The following is a 21,237-nucleotide window of genomic DNA, read 5'->3' on the forward strand; positions in this document are numbered from 1 at the left end:
GAATGGAAAGGGGAGAGGGCAGACTGAGAGAGGTGACTTCAAAAGAGACCCCCAAAGTTTCTGATTTATAGTGACAGCTTTGACAAGGAAGAGCAAGCTGGGAAAATGCACCTGGTGGGCAGGAAGGTAAAAAATTTGATTTAGTTTTCGATGTGGAATCACAGAACGTTAGACCTGGAGAGACTTAAGTGATCCAGCTCCACTCATCATTTTTTTTTGAATTTTTTATGCAATTTTTAAAGGTTAGTTTTGATGATGACTGTAACCTTGGCAAACCAGCAATGTAGCTGAAGTACTGTTATCAAATTCTACTGTTGACTAGAAAGGTTCTGAGTGTAAGAAATGCTCCTTTAGCTCAAAAGGGAGATGTCGAAGACATATTAGCACTAGCTGAGACTTTATTCTTAGACATAATTAAAAGAGAAAACTTCTAATTAGAAAAGAATAGCTTGTTTCCCTCTGTAATTTGATGGTGCTGAACTTGGCCCATCAGTACTCCTGAGCTCATTTCCCAGGGTGTACAGTGTCTTTGAACTCTATCAGCATGAATCTCCCTGAGTTCTGCCTTGTTATAATTGCAGTTCGGAGTCACTCTGTGCTCTTACAAGTTGTAAAGCACTAGATGCAGTGAGTGGCACAAAGAAATATTATATAAGACATGGTCCCTACCCCAAGTAGCTTATAACCTAATTAGATACTACATAAAAAGATACAGAGCATGTCATATCAGTAGTTTAGTATTACTTGCATAAACAGGCAGTAATGCTTGAAGATCAACAGAGAAATTACTGTGAGCCTGAGTGGTCAGAGAACACTTCACAGAGGAGATGGGATTGGTCCTGCCTTGATGGAGTTCTGAGATTTCGAAGAGGCAGTGAAAAAGTTAGGAGCTTATATCAAGCAGGAGGAATGGATTGAGCAAACACAAGAAACTATGAGCTAACTGGACTAGAACGTTCCTAAAGGCCTGTTGATTGCTAAACAGTGGAATCCAAACTTGTTTAGCCTGGCCTTTAAAGCCCATTAAAAATCTTTCCCCTCACCATTCCAGCGAGAATGGTTAAGTCGTTGTCCTTCAGATACACCTCAGCCCTTTTTGTAGTTTCTTACCTATCCCTCTCCACCTGTTTATGTCCCACCTCTCCTTGCCACATTTGATGTGATGAAATCCAAGACCACCCACATCCTCAGTGATTACTCCCTGCTCTGAAACCTCATAAGCCTTAACTTGTGTCATTCATTTTACTTTAAACTATTTACCAATTTATGAGCTCACTCCGTCTCCCCGGTTGGGTTATAAACGCCAGTTCTGCCCCCTTTGCTGACTTCTTTCTTCTCTAGATCCTGAATGTTAGTGTATCTCAGGCAGAGAGAGCACTTTCCATGGGATCACACCCTTCCCTGGTGTGATGTAGTGAAAAGCACAAGGGCTAGAAGCTTTATCCCGGCTCTGCCACTAACTAGTTGGTTGATGACTGGCCAAGTGTTTTGACATCATGGGATTTCAGTGTTCTTATTTGTAAAATAAGAGGGTTGAATTGGGCTTTTCTTTCCCCTGGTTTTGACTTTATGTTTTTCCGATTATAAGAGCCACATGCCTATTCTTATAAGGAGAAGCTTCATAAAAGCAGTTGGGAAAAAGTTACAAACCTGCCACCCAGAGGATACACTTTATATTATGATGAATATTTTTTAACTCATATTATGAACACATATATATTCATTTAGGGACTGTAAAGTATGATACTTTCCAGCTCTGAAATCTTATGATTCTCTTTTTGCCACTAAAGAAATCAGTAAGTGTCTTTTTTAAAAAGTCATCTAGTTAATGGTGGTACTGTGTGTGGGTACTTGACTCACAAGTCAGATTAGGTTAAATATATGGCCGAAGATTTCCCATCTCTGATGCTGAGCAGTTACATTTAGAAAGATTCTTTAAGTCCTTTAGGCCCTATAGAGCCCCATAATGATTCCAAATTACCTTAAAGCAGAAGCTTGGTTTCAATGTATATACTCTAGACTAGAATGAGAATGCAATTGAGCACAGTGAAAACTTAATACTTATTTCTAGAAAATTCCCTTTGCTAAAGGATTTGTTATCCTCTCCATACTTCTGTTAAGGATAGAGGTCCTGAGCCAGAAAGTCTTTTCTCAAGGTAGAACGTAATTCATGCAGTGAAAAGGGTGGGAGCTTTAAAATTATTGCTGGGGATCCATATGGAAGTTGTATACTTTTAACAGCAAAGTTATTATTACTAAAAATTACTTGCCAAAAGTGGAAGAATTAATCTCTGATATGTAATTAAAGAAATAGAAAAAGTAGGTAGGGTTTTGTTGTTGGTTTTTTTTTTTTTTCTTTTTTGAGAGCTGCCATCTCTAACCAGTAAATGACTCAGAGTTTTAGGTTTCTACATATTATACCAACAGACATTCTGGGTTTTTTCATTACTTTTTTTTTTTTTTTGGCTGACTGTGCAGTGTGCAGGATCTTAGTTCCCCAACCAGGGATTGAACCCGTGCCCCCTGCAGTGGAAGCACAGAGTCCTAACCACTGGACCTCCAGGGAATTCCCTTTTTTATTACTTTTAAAGGGAGTTTTCAAAGAGATAAAATTGTTTGCAGTTTCCCTAGGAAGATTAAACTGAACTGGAAATAGACAGTATCAGTTGAGGCTTCTCCAAAATAAAAATTGGTAATTTTAAATGCCTAAGAAAGTATAGTAAAGTTTCTATAAACTCATTAAAAACTTGAAACCTCATACCTACAGAGCGGTGCTGTGTCTCAGTGTTCTTTAGGTATGTCTTTTCACTCCACGTTGGAATATTTTGTTCCCTTACTCTGAAAAGGTGGTTCACTTGGCATCAGCTTTGGCATTTCTTGGCTCTAGGAGTTCCATGGTGGCAGCCATAGAAATTGATTAATGAATTACATTCTCAGAAGAAACCTATGATCTGTGGGTGCTGTCCAGTTGCAATAAGATATGTTCTTTATGCACCTTTTGAAGTGGAAATGATCAAACATTCAGCGCAGGGCTTCAAAGTGCCAGTTACCTGCTGATTGGCTTTTTTTTTTTTTAAAATATTTCTCCTGGATATATATATATATTTATATTTATATTTATATATATACATATTTATATATATACATATTTATTTATTTATTTATTTATTAATTACTGTGTTGGGTCTTCATTTCTGTGCGAGGGCTTCCTCTAGTTGTGGCAAGTGGGGAAGTGGGGGCCACTCTTCATCGCGGTGTGCGGGCCTCTCACCATCGTGGCCTCTCTTGTTGCGGAGCACAGGCTCCAGATGCGCAGGCTCAGTAGTTGTGGCTCACGGGCCTAGTTGCTCCGCGGCATGTGGGATCTTCCCAGACCAGGGCTCGAACCCGTGTCCCCTGCATTGGCAGGCGGATTGTTAACCACTGTGCCACCAGGGAAGCCCTGATTGGCTTTTAATAAACTCAGGTATTCACAGATAGAAGCTATTTCTCTTACCCGAGTAAAAGAATTTATGAATTAGGTTAGCTATGTAGAAGTTTCAACCCATAACTCACAAATTACTAATTCATTCACGAACATGTTTAATTAGAAAGAGATTTCAGTGATAGGTAAAGAGTCGGGATCCTTTAGTTTTTTATCTTCTACCTTGAATATACGAAGGCATGTTAAGCAACATCACTAAATATTCTTTTTTTAAAAAATTCTTTTAAGCCCTTTACTGTCTCCTAAAATTTCTTTTTTTTTAAATTTATTTATTTATTTTTGGCTGTGTTGGGTCTTCATTGCAGCGAGCGGGGGCTACTCTTCATTGTGGTGTGCAGGCTTCTCATTGCAGTGGCTTCTCTTGTTGCGGAGCACGGGCTCTAGGTGCACGGGCTTCAGTAGTTGTATTGCGCAGGCCAGTAGTTGTGGCTCGTGGACTTAGTTGCTCTGCGGCATGTGGGATCTTCCCCGACCAGGGCTCGAACCCGTGTCCCCTGCATTGGCAGGTGGATTCTTAACCACTGCGCCACCAGGGAAGCCCTAATACTTCTTTTTATCTGAAGGGATAGTGGTCTCTGTCCAGATATTAGTTATAAAGCTTCAAAATTAAAAGGAACTGTTGTTATGATTGCTGTTACTGAATTTAGTGGTGGAATTTTTCCCATCTGAATAATTAGAAACAAAGCTTGCTGCTCTTTTGTCCCATCCAGTTCCATGAGATTAAGAGTGATTTTATTTTTCTACTCTTGTTCCATTCCTGCCACCCCAACCACTTCTTCCTACACACTGCACTGCTGCCACGTAATTCTTGCTAAACCTTTGCATTTGTCACGTTCGAGACTTATCTTCTATTTGTTCATTTGTACGTTCTATAAATGTTTATTTTAGTGCCTGATCTGAGCCAGGCAGTGCTCACCTCCAGACTCCTCCAACTAACTGCGTGTGCTGTCCATAACCTGCACTCCTCTCCCTTATCTATCCTTTAGTTGTCCTTCCTTAATTCCCAGTCTTTGCTTTGTACCCAGTATCTCACCCTACTCTTCTGAAGCACCATCTCTTCCTTCAGGTGCTCTTAGAACAGGGTCTGATAAGAGTCACTTATTCTGTAGTTGGATTTAAGTCATTGTTTTACCTGTCAAGAAGCTTTTTACATTTTGACTTTTCCTGTAAATGTGAATGAAGAACTGTTTTTCAAAGAACTTAGAGCTTGCATGTGCAGGTGTTGGGGGTACTGGAGAGGAGGAGTGCCCCCTGCTGGTCCCTTTGAACTCTCACCAAATGAATGGCCCTCTGCCTTTCCCTCCCACCATCATACTGTCCGTGCTCCTTCCCACCTCCATGGCAGTGCAGCTGTCACTCCTCCTGCCTCAACTGCCTCTACTTCTTTCCCTCAACATTCAGCTCAACTCATATTCTACATCCTCCCTAAAGGTTTTTCTCTGTCTGCTATTCATTTCCCTTCTGTGAGTTCTTCTGCTATATGTAGTCACCATCGTTGAGATTGGCACTTAATCGTTCTTTGTTTTAATTGGCTCATTTCCTTTTTCCTGGCTCTAGTGTAATCTTCAAGAACACTGATAATCCTGTCATTTTCTATTTGGACAGTGCCTCGCAAAGAGACACTATTGGCATTCAGTGAATACCTAAATAGAAATGAGAACATGCCTAGGCCCGTATAAGTATATTTATATTGTATCTCGCAACATTTTGCACTCGTCCTTCGTTAGAAAAGGGAAACATGTCCAGCTTAAGGGCGTTATTAGAATTTCTTTATTAAAAGGAAGAAAAAGTCAGCAACCTTTTTTTTTTTCTATAAATGCTAATAATATCTGAGAAAATTTTTGATTTTTTACTTCTTAACAGGTGGTTTGTTCTGGATGCAGAAACCAGAGATCTAGTTTCTATCCACACAGACGGGAATGAACAGCTCTCTGTGATGCGCTACTCATTAGGTAGGCAGATTTACTCTCACTCCTGGCATTTACAGCATTTCTCTGTAATTGCATACTTTCACTTCCAGTAAAGCTGACTACTTTTTTCTCTACTTTCTGGAGTTGTTAAGTATTGAATATGTTTCCCCCAACATTAGATTAAATTCTGCTGCAGGAAACAGCAAAAGATCTGCTAAAGTTAAACAACATTCTAAATCATCAAGCAAACATAAATTTAGAACAAACTGTTACAACTGCATTTGCAATTGAAAACAGAATACAGTGCAATCAAATCCCATTTTTTTGGAACTACAAATACTTAGAACTTTGAATAGGTACTGTATTAGGCTGAATGTTAATCTATTTAGCAACCTTTTCTTTGTATATAAGATAATAGAAAATAAATTATAATAATATTCAAAATATACAAATTTTATAGGCCCTTCAAGTGCTTTAAAATCTAGTTTGATTTTTACTGGTTACATAGTAATGATTGGTCTGTTAATTAGATAAAATACTCAGCAACTGATGAATTTGATCAATTCGTTTAGCTACTTCTTTTCATACTTTATTCAAAACGTTAATTAAGTTTCCATGGTAGTTGGTTCCTTTTTCCTGCTATTAATATGGTTTTGAGCCACATAATTCTTCCCTGGAGTTAGTTCGAGTGACATTTTCTTATATTCAAAAATATATTCCAGTAGTTGTTGGATCAGTGTGGAGTCCAAATGATCTTTTTGATTTCTTCTAAGTCATTTCAGAGGAAGCTCAGAATGCTATTCTCTGTGTTGAACAAGGAAGGAAAAGTATTTGCTTCAAGCTGTAAGCTTGGCAAGAGTTGTCTTGAAGCAGAAAAGGTTTTCTGTCTTGGTTTGGCTTTTTTCAATGCTGTAATAGCAAATAACTACTGCAGATGTAGCATTTAAAACCCAAAGATCAAATGGACTTTATTGACCATCTGTTACGTGGTGAGTACAGTGGTCCTTTGTGAGAGAACATGGTCCTTTCCCAAGAGAATGGACCCTGTAGTTGGAGAGATCATATGTCCTCAGCTGAAATGAGCAATTGTACACTCAGCTTGCCATATGAATACTGTATACTTAGACCCATAAAAGTAGGTTAACCTCCCTAGGGCCAGTCTGTCGCTAACTAGGAGGAGATGAGACTAAGGGAAGAGTCCAAGACCCGTGAGCATTTCCAAGAAGGGATTGTGTACTCAACCAGATGACCATTTGGTTTTCAAGTATGTTTAGTGATGGAAGGAGTCATTCATTAAACACCGAAGAATAGTTAAGTTGATGAGATTTAACAACATTTGTAAAATATCATTTGGTGTAGGTCCAGTAAAGTGACAGTAAATAAACCTATCGATGTATTTCTATAATCAACATTTTTTCCTGTTTCATTCCAGATGGCACCTTCCTGGCTGTGGGATCTCATGACAACTTTATTTACCTCTATGTAGTCTCAGAAAATGGAAGAAAGTACAGCAGACATGGAAAGTGCACTGTAAGTAGTGAAGTAAATCTATAAAATTGTTGGAAAATTTTACGTCTGTAAAAAGAGAGTTAAATGTTTACATTGATGTATCACCTTTAAACTTCGCAGATTTAAAATTTAATCTCTATCTTTGAAACTGAAATTACCTGACAGTAGAATCTTGCAGTTCCCTGTATGCTCTAGAAAGGTTTCTCCTTTGATGAGAGTTTAATATTGTTACCTCTCTCTCTCTGACTACTAGTTTTAATGCAGTTTCTTAAATCAAAGCTATTTCCTTAGGAAATCCTTAGAAAATAACGCTTTTTTAAAATGGAGTGAGTCAGAAATGGAAGGGTATCTCTAACATTTTAATCTCAGTGTCCCATGATCCTGCCCATCCTTGACACTCCGCAATTTCCTAGGTGACCTCTCTAGCACTAAACATAATTTATATGGAGATTTGTCTGTATTAAGAGAATTAATAGAAGCATATTTCCTTTAATTTACTGCATTTCTGATTGATTAGTTTATCATTTTAAGATGAAGATTAGATTCAATTCTAGACATAGTGAGTACTTATCTTATGGCAGGCAGTCTGCTAACTAGGGTAATGTTCTAGGCACTGGGGATATACATAAGATTTGCTCATTGTCCTGAAAAAGTACACATTCAAGCTGATAACAGGATGAGAAAGGCAGGAGGTATAGCATAGTGGTTAAGGGCATAAACTTGGGATCAGACTACCTGGATTTTAACTCTTGTTTCACCACCCACAAATGTGACCTTGGGCAAGTTATTTAAACCTTCTACTTCAGTCTTCTCATCTGTAAAGTGAAGATAGTAGTACTTTCTACTTCACTGGATTAAAACAAGTTAAGGCATATAAAATACTTACAATAGTGCTTGGCAAGTAAGGAGTGCTCAGTATATGTTAACTATGAATTTACAGAAAATGAGGTAGTTTGGTATCTATATTACCAGTCAATTTAGGATTAGCAAATTACTTGATGAATTAGTGGCACAGATCCTTTAACAGTCTTTTTTTAAAAAATATTTATTTATTTATTTTATTTTTTTTGGCTGCGTCGGGTCTTGGTTGCAGTGTGCGGGCTTCTCTCTAGTTGCGGTACACAGGCTTCTCTCTAGTTGTGGTGTGCAGGCTTCTCTCTAGTTGTGGCACATGGGCTCTGTAGTTGCGGCACACGGGCTCTGTAGTTGTGGCACGTGGGCTCAGTTGCCCTGCAGCATGTAAGTTCTTAGTTCCCCTACCAGGGATTGAACCAGCATCCCCAGCATTGGAAGATGGATTCTTAACCACTGGACCACCAGGGAAATCCCCCTTTAACAGTTTTTATCACAAAAGAGTTTTAGGGGAATGAATAAAAGAATGAATTTTTAAAAGTATATACATAAGTAAAACCCAGGCCATTTTCTATTCAGAGAAGAGACTTACTGCTTTTTTTTTGTTTATTTGCTTTTTGCTTTTTTTTGGGGGGGGGGTGGTGTATTTTGTACCATGTGCTAAAACCAGCCTATAAACTGATCTACAAGCAACCTTATAGTTTTATAATTTATCCAAAATATTTTTATTTACTTTGACAAAAATTATGAATCAGTATCCATTAATTTATTTAAATACATCTTTTAATTGATTTATTATCTTAATATTTGGGAATAGTAGTATAATAGTGCCTCATTGTACAGCATGATCAAATGAAATATTCCACTGAAAGGAATTTTCAGATTACTTAAGTTTACCCTACCAGGCACCAAATTTTTCTTAATTATTTTTTACCCCAACCTTTTTAAAAAGTCCATGTCTTAATAAACAGAGCATTATCAAATATAATTTAATCTTGTGGAATCATAAAATTTTACAGGTCGCACTATAGCACTTAACTTAGCTCAGCTCTCATTGTACGGATGAAGAGACTGAGTTTCAGAGAAGATAAATGGCTTGTCCTTGGTCACATCTTGACATAGTGGCAGATCTGGGGCCTGAACCCTGTTCTCCTAACTCTTAGTAGAGCAGACTTCCCAAGATACAAAAAGGCCTCAGAGTTTTCAATGTGTATATCAGTGTACTGTGCTTTTAGAGTACAGCAACTGATGCAGAAAGGAAAGAGCAGTGTTGGACACTGGATAATGAGACGACCTTGGAAGTGTTGAGAATTGCCAAGTTTATCAATTTCATGACACTTTGCCTTCTCCAGTTAGGCAGCTTTTATCTTTAGAGCATATGAAGTATTATTATGAAATATCTTCAGGAACTGTTAAAGCTTATAGTACTCTTTGCGGCTGTAATGAAAGGCTCAGCTACTCTGCTTTTCTAATTATCTTCTGTTCTGTGCTTTGCTTCCAGCTCTCACTTCTCCTTGCTGTCTGCTTCCACCAGCTGGTCTTATAGTCTCATATTAACTCCTTTTATCTGTTGTCTGCTATGATACAGGACAGACAAAACTGGGTTAATGCTGGCTCTGCTGCTTACTAGTTTGCAACTTTAGGCAAGTTAATTAACTTCTCTGAGTCTTAATTTTATTATCTTAAAACTGGAGATTATAATAGTTCCTACTTTTATAGGATTGTTGTAAAGATTAAAATGTGGCAACTGGACCTACTCTCAGAGTTCCAGATACAAATGCTGTTTTCTATTTTGTTTCCAATATTTCCTGTTACTAGTTAACATTTAAGTGACCCTATAGCTTCAGAAACATACTGGGCTTAGAACTTTAGGAAGTGTCCCTCTAATAAAGTGTAACCAAGCAGTTGAAACTGTCCCTGAGTGCCAGCGTCATAGCTTTGTGTTTGACTCCAATTCCTGTATACTTTTTAACACTGCTACTCAAAGATCTTAGCCCAGGAGATGGAGTGTAATGAAGTTGCAGTGGTATACTAAAAAGCATTACAAAGTCTGTTAGAATAGGCAAGAAGTGCTGGTAAAATAAGTGTTTTTTGGCCAGGATTTTGGTGAATGAAAATATATATAAAGAAGAGAAGAGTAAAAGACTTTTAAAACTGTCTACCTAGAAATCTCCAAGAAAATTACCCATAAAACTAATGCAGTAGGTATTTCAATATTACCATAACAGTTAGGAATTATATTGCAATACTTGGTGGCTTCAACAAATGAGGGATGTGTTCCCATTTAAAAGAAGTCATCAGGGACTCCGGGTCCTTCTTTCTTGCTACTCCATCATCCTCAATAAGGTGCTGCTGGAATTCCAGTCATCCCGTCCTAGTTCTAGGGGGACAGAGCAAGGGGGAAAAAGACACTCTTCCTCCTAAGTCGATTTTTAAAGTTTTCCTGGAAGCCCCACTCAGTGACTTCTGCCACCCATAGCTGCAAAAGAGATTAGGAAATAACAGTGTTTTAGCTGGGCACTTAAGAGAATGTGGAATGGATAAACTATGCTCTACAGATCTACAGTCTAAAGATCGGATTGGGTAGGCTACACTCTACAGTCTACACTCTAAAGGTCAGCTTTCTCTCACACCAGCAAAGCACGTCAAAAATGTGATGGGAAAAAAATCCTAATTGCAGTAGTAACAAAAAACTGTAGATGCTTTGAGAATAGACCTAGCAAGAAAAGCACAGGAAGCTATGTGAAACATGGCTGAAACACAAACTAAGAAATGAAAAAATAGACATAACATATTTCTAGAAGAAAAGACTTCATAAACATGTCTGTTCTCTACAAACTATTCTCTAAATTTGATGCACTTACTTAAATTTTCAGCACAATGTTTATGAGCTTGATAAAATGGTTCTAAAGTTCATCTGAAATTTTCCTCATACCACGAACTATCACAGTTGGCTGGGAATAGGCAGATAGACTAATGGAACAGACAAGAGAGTCCAAAAACAAATCTCTGTTTATATGGAAATTTACTAGATAATAAAAGGTATTTCAAATCAGTAGAGAGACAATGGACTCTTCTCAGCCTGCATTGTCCAGCATCACAGCTACTAACCACAACTTTGTTTACGAAATTAAATACAATTCAGTTTCCTGGGAGCACTGGCCACATTTTGAGTACTCAGAAGCCGCAGGTGGCTAGTTACTTCTGCATTGGACTGTGCAGATACACATTTTCATCACTGCAGAAAGGTCCATTGGATGTCACTGCCCTAGAGGGTGAGGGGACACCCGGATACCTACTTAGGAAAAAAGTTAGTGCCCTAACTCAAGGCCTCGGTACTTGTTTGAAAACTCCTCAGGTAATATTAATATACAGCCACGGTTGCAAACCACTGAGGCACATGATGACCTTCCATGTGATTAACAAAGATTCAGCTGAGATATTTCTTATTTTTCCAGAGTTATTCTTAGGCACCATCACTTGTGATTGTTATTGTGGTTACACCATTCAGCTGCTTAAAGGCAGTGATGAAAGTACCAGCTTAAGAGTACTCTCCTGTTTCTGTTCAGCGAGGTGTACTTTTTGCTCCCAACTGTGTCTGTGCCTGTGGGGTGACGTTTGAGGGTGTTTTCCCCCAAGTCTTGTATGTACCCTTCGTGGCCTAAGAGTTGGGTGAGACAAGGACACTCTGAGGTGGTTCTGGGAAGGCAGCACCATAGACTCCCGACAGACAGTTGCATCTAATCTTTTCTTTGCTTATTTATTGGACTCCATATCAGCGAAAAAATACTCACTTTGTATTCCAATATAAATTGATAACTTCCCCCAAGGTCTTTGCTAAATTTGGGGGCTTTTCCTACTCGAGTTCTTTTTGAGAATACTTTATATTGATTTACCATCTAAATATGTTGTGTCCAACACAGATACGAATTACATCAATGTTATGTATCCATACATTGCTTTTGATGCTTTTCTAAATAATGCTATTAAAGTCTTTTCACAAAGATTCAAACACTTTGCCATGATTAATCTGGTTAAATCCTTCATTCATGTAGCACCAGTTTTCTTATCTTAGAAGCCTGGCTTCTCTAGATTCCAGAGCCAGGCATCAGATCCATGAACACTATGAAAAAGATCTGTGTGAACCCCACCCTCCTGCCATATTCAGAAAATACCCAAGAACCACATGTGTCTTTCTGGCATTGAAATTGATTTCTTGTTAAGTTGGGAGGTCTTCCACATGCCTAGCAAGTGACTCCCAACCTGTTTGCTGACATACCCAGCTAATCTCCAGTGACTTCAGGAAGTTTTACAGGGTCTCAAATTCACATAATTTAAATTCATTTAAATGTATAAATGTGGGTATTTGCCATGCAGCACTTTGGTGGAGATATAGCTCCAGAGAGGTTTTAGAATATGTCATTTGACTTCAGAAGGCTACTGGAGTGATTAAAATACTTTGTGAAAATCATTGAAAACTATACCTAAGGTATTCTGAATTTATTAACTTTAAAAATAAAAACATGTGAGCAGAAAGCTAGTAATTCAAAAAGTACAATTGAAATTAAATGTTTTAATACAGAGTGCAGGAGATAAAAGTGATTTTTGAGGCTCTGTCAGCTTTGGTGTAAACTGTAAGACCTGTGTGATTTATCTGCAGTAGTTTATTGGAAATAATCAAATGCTTACATGTGAAGCCAACAAAATATGGCATTTGGTAATTTTTTGTTTGAATTCCCGGTGTTAGTAAAACCTAAGCAGAAAAAGATCACTGTCCTCTTGTTTAAGGAGTCAGATGATTATTGGATCCAGCTGTTTGGAGGGAGTGTGATGTTGGGTAACTTTTCCCCAAAAATATTCTTTGGAGATAGGAGTTTTTTTAGGAGACCTCCATGTGCCATGGGTACTGAAGAAGCAGCCCAGGAAAACTGTACTCTTTTTGTACACAACATGGAACCAATACTTCATTATCACAAAGGAAGTCACTCTAATTAGGGACACTAGTGACTTGAAATAAGGCCTGAGGTTGTGGTATCTGTTTCAGTGTCTTTTAAGAGACTGTCTTTCTTGGAAGTGTAGCACAGGTAGTACTTGGTGCTGGTATCAAAATGGAGAGACCAGCAGGATACTCTCACGTTCCAAGTGCTTACCGTTTCCACTGTGGTCAGATCTCTTTAGTTCCACAGTTCTAGCTCCCAACAAGATAGTGTGAAAAAGAACCAAAGACCTGTTCTGAGCCCTGTTCAGTTCCAGAGGCCGTGGTACTGCTCTCTCTACTTCAGGAATTCCCAGTGAATGGCTACTCAGAAGACAGGACTGGCTACTATGAGACTATTTATCATTCAGAACTCTAAATGCTTTCTAATAGTTGATGTGTTCCTTCCTAGGGACATTCCAGCTATATCACACACCTTGACTGGTCTCCAGACAACAAGTACATAATGTCTAACTCGGGAGACTATGAGATCCTGTACTGTAAGTATGAATGCTCACATACGGCTGAGATGTGCCCGTCAGGGGCAGTAAAGAGCAGGCTGCGTGGCATCTGAATTGCGCAGCTACTGCACGCTGGCCCCTCTGACCTGAAGAAGCATGTGCCACTCGGAGCTGGCTAAGGAATGAGAATCTCACAGTAATGAGTTCACTTAAATGTCATGAGAAATTATTCAGGGGGACTGATCCTGCTCTGAATGGTTCTGTATTTAACAGCTTTTCCTGGAGGCAGGAAGGAGTACAATGCATGGGCATTTATGCTTTTTAAAGAAAAAACAACTTCAGTGGGAAACAGTTTATAGTTCTATAAACCGTGTTAAACACTTCCTTTTCAAGTGTGTCTTAATATTTTCAGTGTATGGATTATAAATACAAGTAAACGTGGCTAGTTTGAGTCAAGGTGCATTTTCAAATACATTTGTACACAAGCACTATGATTATACTTCCTGTTTCTAAATTTAAAGGGGACATTCCAAATGGCTGCAAACTAATCAGGAATCGATCAGATTGTAAGGACATCGATTGGACGACATACACCTGTGTGCTAGGCTTTCAAGTCTTCGGTAAGGACATTGCACTTGATGGGAAAAGGCGATTTGTGGTGTTTTTATGTATAATACTTAAATTTCTAAATGAAAAATAGTCTACATGTGTTTTTTTCAATTTATTTTTTATTGAAGTATAGTTGAATTACGATGTTGTGTTAATTTCTGCTGTACAGCAAAGTGATTCAGTTATACATACATATACATACTTTTTCATATTCTTTTCCATTATGGTTTATCACAGGACATTGAATATAGTTCCCTGTGCTATAGGACCTTGTAGTTTATCCATTCTGTATATACCAGTTTGCATCTGCTAACCCCAAACTCCCAATCCAACCCTCCCCCACCCTCCTCCCCCTTGGCAACCACCAGTCTGTTCTCTATGTCCCTGATTCTGTTTTTTTGTTTTTTTTTTTTTTTAATAAAGATGCAGAGCGTATTTTTTTTTAAATATCTTTTTTGGAGTATAATTGCTTTACAATGTTGTGTTAGTTTCTGCTGTATAACAAAGTGAATCAGCTATACGTACACATATATCCCCGGATCTCCTCCCTCTTGCGTCTCCCTCCCACCCTCCCTATCCCGCCCCTCTAGGTGGTCACAAAGTACCGAGCTGATCTCCCTGTGCTATGTGGCTGCTTCCCACTAGCTATTTTACATTTGGTAGTGTATATATGTCTATGCCACTCTCTCACTCCTGTTTCATAGATAAGTTCATTTGTGTCATATTTTAGATTCCACATATAAGTGATATCATATAGTATGTCTTTCTGACTCACTTAGTACTCTTCAGTGTTATCACTATTAATGCACAGTTCAGAGAAGCTGAATGTATTAGGATTGAACCAATATGAGGTTTGTTCTCTGCAGAATTCAGCAGACTTTTGGTCCCCAATAAATATGAAAGACAATTAAAAAGGAAAGGCATTTACATAATAGTATAGATTGCCTTTCACAGTTTTTTCCTCCAAGTGAAAATTGAAGCTTTCAAATTTGTAAAGGCATTTTCAAAATAACAGCTTTATTGAGATACCATTCACATACCATATAATTCACCTATTTAAAGTGCACAATTTGGTGGTTTTAGCATATTCATAGGATTGTGCACCCGTCATCACTATCTAATTTTAGAACATTTTCATTACCCCAGAAAGAAACTCTGCCCATTAGCAGTCACTCCCTCCCTCCCCCTTCCACAACCTCCCAGCAACCACTGATCTTTCTTTTTCTAATGATTTGCATATTCAGGACAGTTCATATAAATGGAATCGTGTACTATGTGATCCATCGAAACTGACTTCTTTCCTTTAGCACAAGATGTTCAAGGTTCATCATGTTGTAGCATGTATCAGTACTTCACTTTATGGCTGAATAACATTCCTTTGTATGGCTATACCACGTTCTGTTTATCATCAGTTGATGGACACTTAGGTTGTTTCCACTTTTTATTATAAATAATGCTGCTATGAACAGTTTTCGTGTAGACATGTTTTCATTCTCTTGGGTTATACCTAGGAGTGGAATTGCAGGGTCAAATGGTAACTCTGTGTTTAACCTTTTGAGGAACTGCCAGACTGTTTTCCTAAGTGGCTGCACCATTTACATTGCCACCAGCAGTGTATGAGGGTTCTGTTTTTCCACATCATTGTCAACAGTTGTTATTCTTTTGCATGTAGGTGTCCAATTATCCCAGTACCATTTATTGACATATAAAGACATTTTTAGTAGACATTATTTAAAGATAAAGTGTGGAGATCATTCCTAATCTCATGTTTTGGACATTTCTAGAAATCTGTCCTTTGACAGTTTTCTCAGTCTTTGCCAATCTGTAGGAATCCTTCTGAGAAAGTTAGGATTAAAAAGAGATGTTATACTCAGTAATTAGAATATTGGATATGGATGTGGCACCAGTACCTAAAGCAATTCCCAAAATATTAGGTATTTTTCCTTTAACAGTGTATCTCTGCCTTCTGAAAAGTTGGACTCTCTCCTCCACTCTCATGGTAGATCTGAACATTTCTTTATGCTGTGTGCATTAGAAAAATAATCCATTATGGGTACTTGTTCTAAATACAGCTGCTGCTGAGATGAAGAAGCCTACCAGGCTTGGAAGAAATTAAAACAAAATAACCCTGACTAGTCCATAAACAAATTCATTATTCTGGGTGAAGCTGAAGCAGTGGCCAATAGCTAGTAACTTACCTTGTTATTTTAGTGAAACAAACAATATTTAATTTACTTATTAAGAGATGTCAGTCAAGAAGTGTTTCATCTTTAGTGAATTTACCAAAAAAAAATTGTTCTCTAGAGCAGTACTGAACTACAGGAGGCCAGCATCTCAACTGTTATATATTGTATATTTTTAGTCTAGTAGAGGTTTGTGCTAATTATGTTGAACATGACCACCAGTGCCTCATAATGATTCAGAATAATTAAATTTGCTGTGTCGATCTTTGGACATAAGTAATAGTTTATGGAAACTCCTATGGATAACATGATAGACTAGTGGATGGCCTATACATTTCCATTAAGAAAGAATCTCTATGAGGTTTTTTTTTTAAGTGCCTGCCTGAAAGGGAACAGAGTCCACTCTGAAGAATTAGTGCTGTGGCATTGTTTCTGCACTTTGATACAGAAATAACTGAGAATTTCCCCTCCAACTAGAAACTTTAAACAGGAGGAGCTTATTGCCAAGGTGAGACAAGCTGAAACTAAAATTATTTATTAGCACCACCTGCTGGTTACTAGTGAGTATTTTTGAATCTTAAAGTTTTAAGTCTTAAATTTTCCATCTTGAGGTTATTTCAGTTTATTATTAGATTTTGGATAAAATTTCATCATTTGAAGTATTAAGCCACTAAGAAATCTTTAAGGGAAATTTAGCAGCTAAGAGTTTGAACACGGATGAAAATTAAGATTCTAAAATAAACACACGTAGCATGGCAGTTGTATTTTTCAGGCTAATTTTTCTACACCCCCCATGTTTCCATATCAAAGGTGTCTGGCCAGAAGGATCTGATGGGACAGATATCAATGCACTGGTGCGATCCCACAATAGAAAGGTGATAGCTGTTGCTGATGACTTTTGCAAAGTCCATCTGTTTCAGTATCCCTGCTCCAAAGCAAAGGTAAAATCAACTTAATAAAAACTAGTGTTACAGGGCCTTTTGTTTGGGGATAATTTTTGTTTGGGGATATATTGTGTCAGTGGTGGGAAAATATTCATAGGGTTACTAATTACTGTCTGTGATACTACAGTGCATGGGCGGAGGGAATAGGGCCATCTGTAAGCATCCAAGCAGACAGTGCTTGTCTTTTCCTTCCTCATTAAGGTAAAGGAGAAGACAGAGAAGCCACTTGATGGTGTTTTATTCATTTTTGTTTATTGTCCTTTTTTTTTTTCATTTTGATACCTTGGCAGTTTTAAATTTCTTCTAAACATATTAAAATATTTTATTTTTGGTACATGATCAACATTATGACTCCTAAATCATGTATAATCTTTCCAACCTAGTAAATTCTCCCCTAGCCATCTCAGTAGAATAGTCACTAATAAACTCTAACAAGTATGCAGAAGAGACATTTTTTTTTTACAGTCTGAAAGTACAGCTGTCCAATTACTTTGTTTCTCCCATATAAATAGGTATTAAAAGGAAATCACTGCTAGCTTTATTCCTCAGAGTCAATGACTTGTGGTTTTGATCTGAATTACCTGTTTCACAAACTGAATGATCTCCCTAACCTAGTCACCTCCATTGCTGTAAGTAGGCATGTGAAGAATGAGTTTAATTTTCCTATCTGATTTATTTCATGTAGGCTCCCAGTCACAAGTACAGTGCCCACAGCAGCCATGTCACCAATGTCAGTTTTACTCATAATGACAGTCACCTGATTTCAACTGGTGGAAAAGACATGAGCATCATTCAGTGGAAACTTGTGGAAAAGTTATCTTTGCCTCAAAATGAGATTGTAGCTGATACCGCGCTCACCAAAGCCCCCATCTCTTCCACTGAAAGTGTCATGCAGTCAGATACTCCCACACCACCTCCTTCCCAGCCCGTGAACGAGACAGCTGAAGAAGAGAGCAGGATAAGCAGTTCTCCCACGCTTCTGGAGAACAGCCTGGAGCAGACTGCGGGGCCCAGCGAAGACCACAGTGAGGAGCAGAGTGAGGGGGGCAGCGAAGACCTCGGTGAGCCTGCTTGTGAAGAGCCAGCCCCCGAGATGAGCGAGGGGCGGAGCGCAGGCACTCTTCCCGGGGACCAGCGAGACCCTTCACCCCTGCCCTAACGCCAGGACTTCAGTGCGGCTCGCTTTTTCCTTCAACTGCATGATGTGCTCTTGCGATAAAGTTCAGATAACAGGCCAGAAGTGATGGAGAATCACTATTGATGGAGATTTTGGTTTCCACGTAATCTGTTTTCAATAGTCTTATCTTCCGTCTCTTAAATGCAGTCGACCTAAAGGTTCGGTTTGATGTGTGCTGAAAATTAACCAAACTTAATAGTAGGAAAAGACTGAAACATTAATTCTGTCTCAGAAATTACTGTGTACGTGAGTGGTATGATGTTAATACTGGAAACAAAAACAGCGGTTGTATAGATTTTAAATAAACCCCTCATTATCTGAGCAGGTTTTCTTCAGGAACAACCAGAGGCATCACAAACACTGTTACTCATCTGCTGGCTCAGACTGCTACTTTTTTTTTTTTTTCCTGATGCTGAAAATCAGAAAAACAAAACAAAAACCAAAAAAAACCTTCTCTTACTGAGATTCCCTCCCACCCCAAATGTCTAGTGGAAATTTTTTAGTCAAGAAAAACTTCATTAGTGCCATGAGCAGTGGTGTTGCCTTCTTAAATAATAACACCCTTTTCTTACATAGCCAGCAGATGTCCAGATGTGCTTGTTAGTCTACCATGTAGGTGCTGCCTTTTCTAAGTCAGAGTGAGGAACAGTCCCTTAATTTCCTGTGCGCAAATCTATTTTATCTTAGAACTAAGAAAGCAGTGGTTTGTTAAAGAGCTTTTAATGTATATTAAACCATTGATACTCCGAAATAATGGATTCCTCCAAGGATTCCTTTACTGGCCTAAACATTTTCAAATGTTTGTTTGGCATTCAAGTGAGTGAACAGAAGAAACCGCACGCCTATAAAATTAAACTTGGCTAATCTTAGCTTAGCCTTCATCATAATTTGCTCCTTCAATAACAGAAATATTAATAAAGTTTAAATGATTGAATTGGTGCTTGAAATTCACTGGTTTAGTTGTAATTTTTATACAGATTATTGAGGGATAAAATACTCAACAAATTGCAAATTCTTTTTTATATAAGTGTGAATAATAGTCAGGCATTTTTTATAAATTGCATACTTAACAGACCTGCTACACACAGTGATTTTTCTCTGGTGGAGTTGCTTTAAGCCTTGCAATTCTGATGTGGCTATCCTCTGCTGTTTGGGGGCAGTGCATGTGCTATTATGCATTGGATAGTTTTTTTAAGTTTTGTCAGATTATGTTTTTCTTAAGTATGTGTTTCCTATTTTCAAAATAATTACTGACAAATATGCATTTCCTATATATTTGTTTATACTTTGATTATAAAAAGACTTTTATTTTTTAACTTGCAATGTTTTGATATCTTTTTTTTTTTTTTTTTTTTTGGTTAGATCATGTTTAGAAACTTTGGATGAGTTCAAAAGTCTTAAGTATGCAAGTGTTTACGTGACTGTGCCATTCCAAAGTGCATCAGAACTGTCATTCCCTTCTACTGTCTTCTCAGGAGTAATACAAATCAGGTATTTCATCATCATTTGGTAATACACAAACTTCAGTGAACTCCCAAGGACACTCACAACATTTGTATTCACATGCTGTATGTAAGGGTGTGGGTATGTGTGAAGGGGTGAGTGTAGACACTCACTCTGTGTGTGTATCTCTATATAAGAAGATATGCGCCACATTGAAAATACTCAGTGTGTTATCTCTGTGTATAGATATATGTCCGTGTATTTCTCTTTCCTCTTGTTTACAACTGTTCAAAAAAAAAAAAAACCTCAAAGTAGTTCTCTTCAAAAGAAGGGAGGTAGACTCCAAGCAACCCATCATTTTTCAGTATGTTTGTACATAATTATCAGAGAGCAGCAGTAGTATCAGGCATATATATTTGCCTATTAGCTGTGGTGACTGAATCATCAGGTCGGCATGTGCTATATACCCTGCAAGAAAAATACTGAGATGAACAAGTAATTCTAGGAGAAGAAAAAGCATTTCGTTAAGTACCTGGGGGATACCACTCTCCATGATGAGCAGGGAGTTTATTTGGGGACATCCGTCACCTTTGGGGTTGCTGTGTACCATGAAATTTATATTCGTGATATCTTGGGTGGTAGTTTCAAAAGACACTACTAATACGCAGAAAGCGTTCCAGCTCTCTATTGCTGGCAACTACTGTTTAACAGTCAATTAAATCTGTGATAATGGTTGGAAGTGGGTGGGATTATGAAATTGTAGATGTTTTTAGAAAAACTTGTGAATGAAAATGAATCCAAGTGTTTCATGTGAAGATGTTGAGCCATTTCTATCATGCATTCCTGTCTTATGGCAGAAAATTTTGAAGATTAAAAAATAAAATAAGATGTTTCATTTGTCTCTCTAAATGTGTCTTGAGTCTTTTTTCATTTATGCTGCTAGTGTCCGTGACTGTCCAATCATCAGAAGACATGACGGTTCAGAAGGACACATTTATCAGTTGACCACTGCCACTGCTATGGATACAGCTATTCCGGAGTGACAGACACCATCTCATGATGTTAGAGGAAATTACTTCTGATTTATGCTTCCATTTAATAGGGAACAGCTTTGTTTTAATTTATTTCATGTCTACACTCTCTCCAGTGTTTAACGTTAGGTAATCCTGGTGATCCTGGTTACCTGCCTGACCCGCCTCCACTGCCTGCCTCCCCGGTGTAATCTGCCGGAAGCCCTTGAACTCAGCGTCCCGCTTTCGGCATCTCTCCCGTGTTGCTTAGTGACACATCCTCTGTACACCGCAACCAAAAATTAGCTGCTACAAATTTTTCTTGATGAAGCATTAGACTAAGAGTATTCCATACATTCCCAGTTTTACAGTCATGGAAATAATGATGGGGTTTTCATCAGCATCTTATTCATCCTTGTTGTCTATGAATATATGTTCACAGCCACTCGCATATACTAACCTGTGACAGGCTGGCTTGGGGCAGAAATTCCTCTTTCAAGAATTCAGAGACAAAACGGCTGACAGACACCAGAACCACCCCACTAAACAATGTGATTTTTCTTCTTAATAAAAAAGGAGATCCAAAAAAGGAACCTCTATGGGGAAATAATGATGAATTAGATCTTGGACATATTGAGGTGTTTGTTAGTGTAACTTCTAGAAGGAACTAGGTTTCTAGC

At 38.2% G+C, this 21,237-nt stretch overlaps 1 protein-coding gene across 4 annotated transcripts in view; it reads left to right on the forward strand.

Annotated features, from left to right (window-relative positions):
• EML4 (EMAP like 4) overlaps positions 1 to 20,431 on the forward strand; it is a 159,734-nt gene extending 139,303 nt beyond the window's left edge. For 2 of the 4 annotated variants that reach the window (XM_068564013.1, XM_068564014.1), the window contains 6 exons: positions 5,348 to 5,436; positions 6,827 to 6,924; positions 13,143 to 13,230; positions 13,713 to 13,811; positions 16,794 to 16,924; positions 17,613 to 19,454. In XM_068564013.1, coding sequence (XP_068420114.1) covers positions 5,348 to 5,436; positions 6,827 to 6,924; positions 13,143 to 13,230; positions 13,713 to 13,811; positions 16,794 to 16,924; positions 17,613 to 18,086 — 979 coding nt within the window. In that variant the 3' untranslated portion in view covers positions 18,087 to 19,454. The other 2 variants (XM_068564016.1, XM_068564015.1) reach the window with 2 other exon arrangements.
• Positions 20,432 to 21,237: the final 806 nt, after the last annotated feature.

The sequence above is a fragment of the Eschrichtius robustus genome, chromosome 15, assembly GCF_028021215.1.
Source record: "Eschrichtius robustus isolate mEscRob2 chromosome 15, mEscRob2.pri, whole genome shotgun sequence".
Classification (NCBI taxonomy): Eukaryota; Metazoa; Chordata; class Mammalia; order Artiodactyla; family Eschrichtiidae; genus Eschrichtius; species Eschrichtius robustus.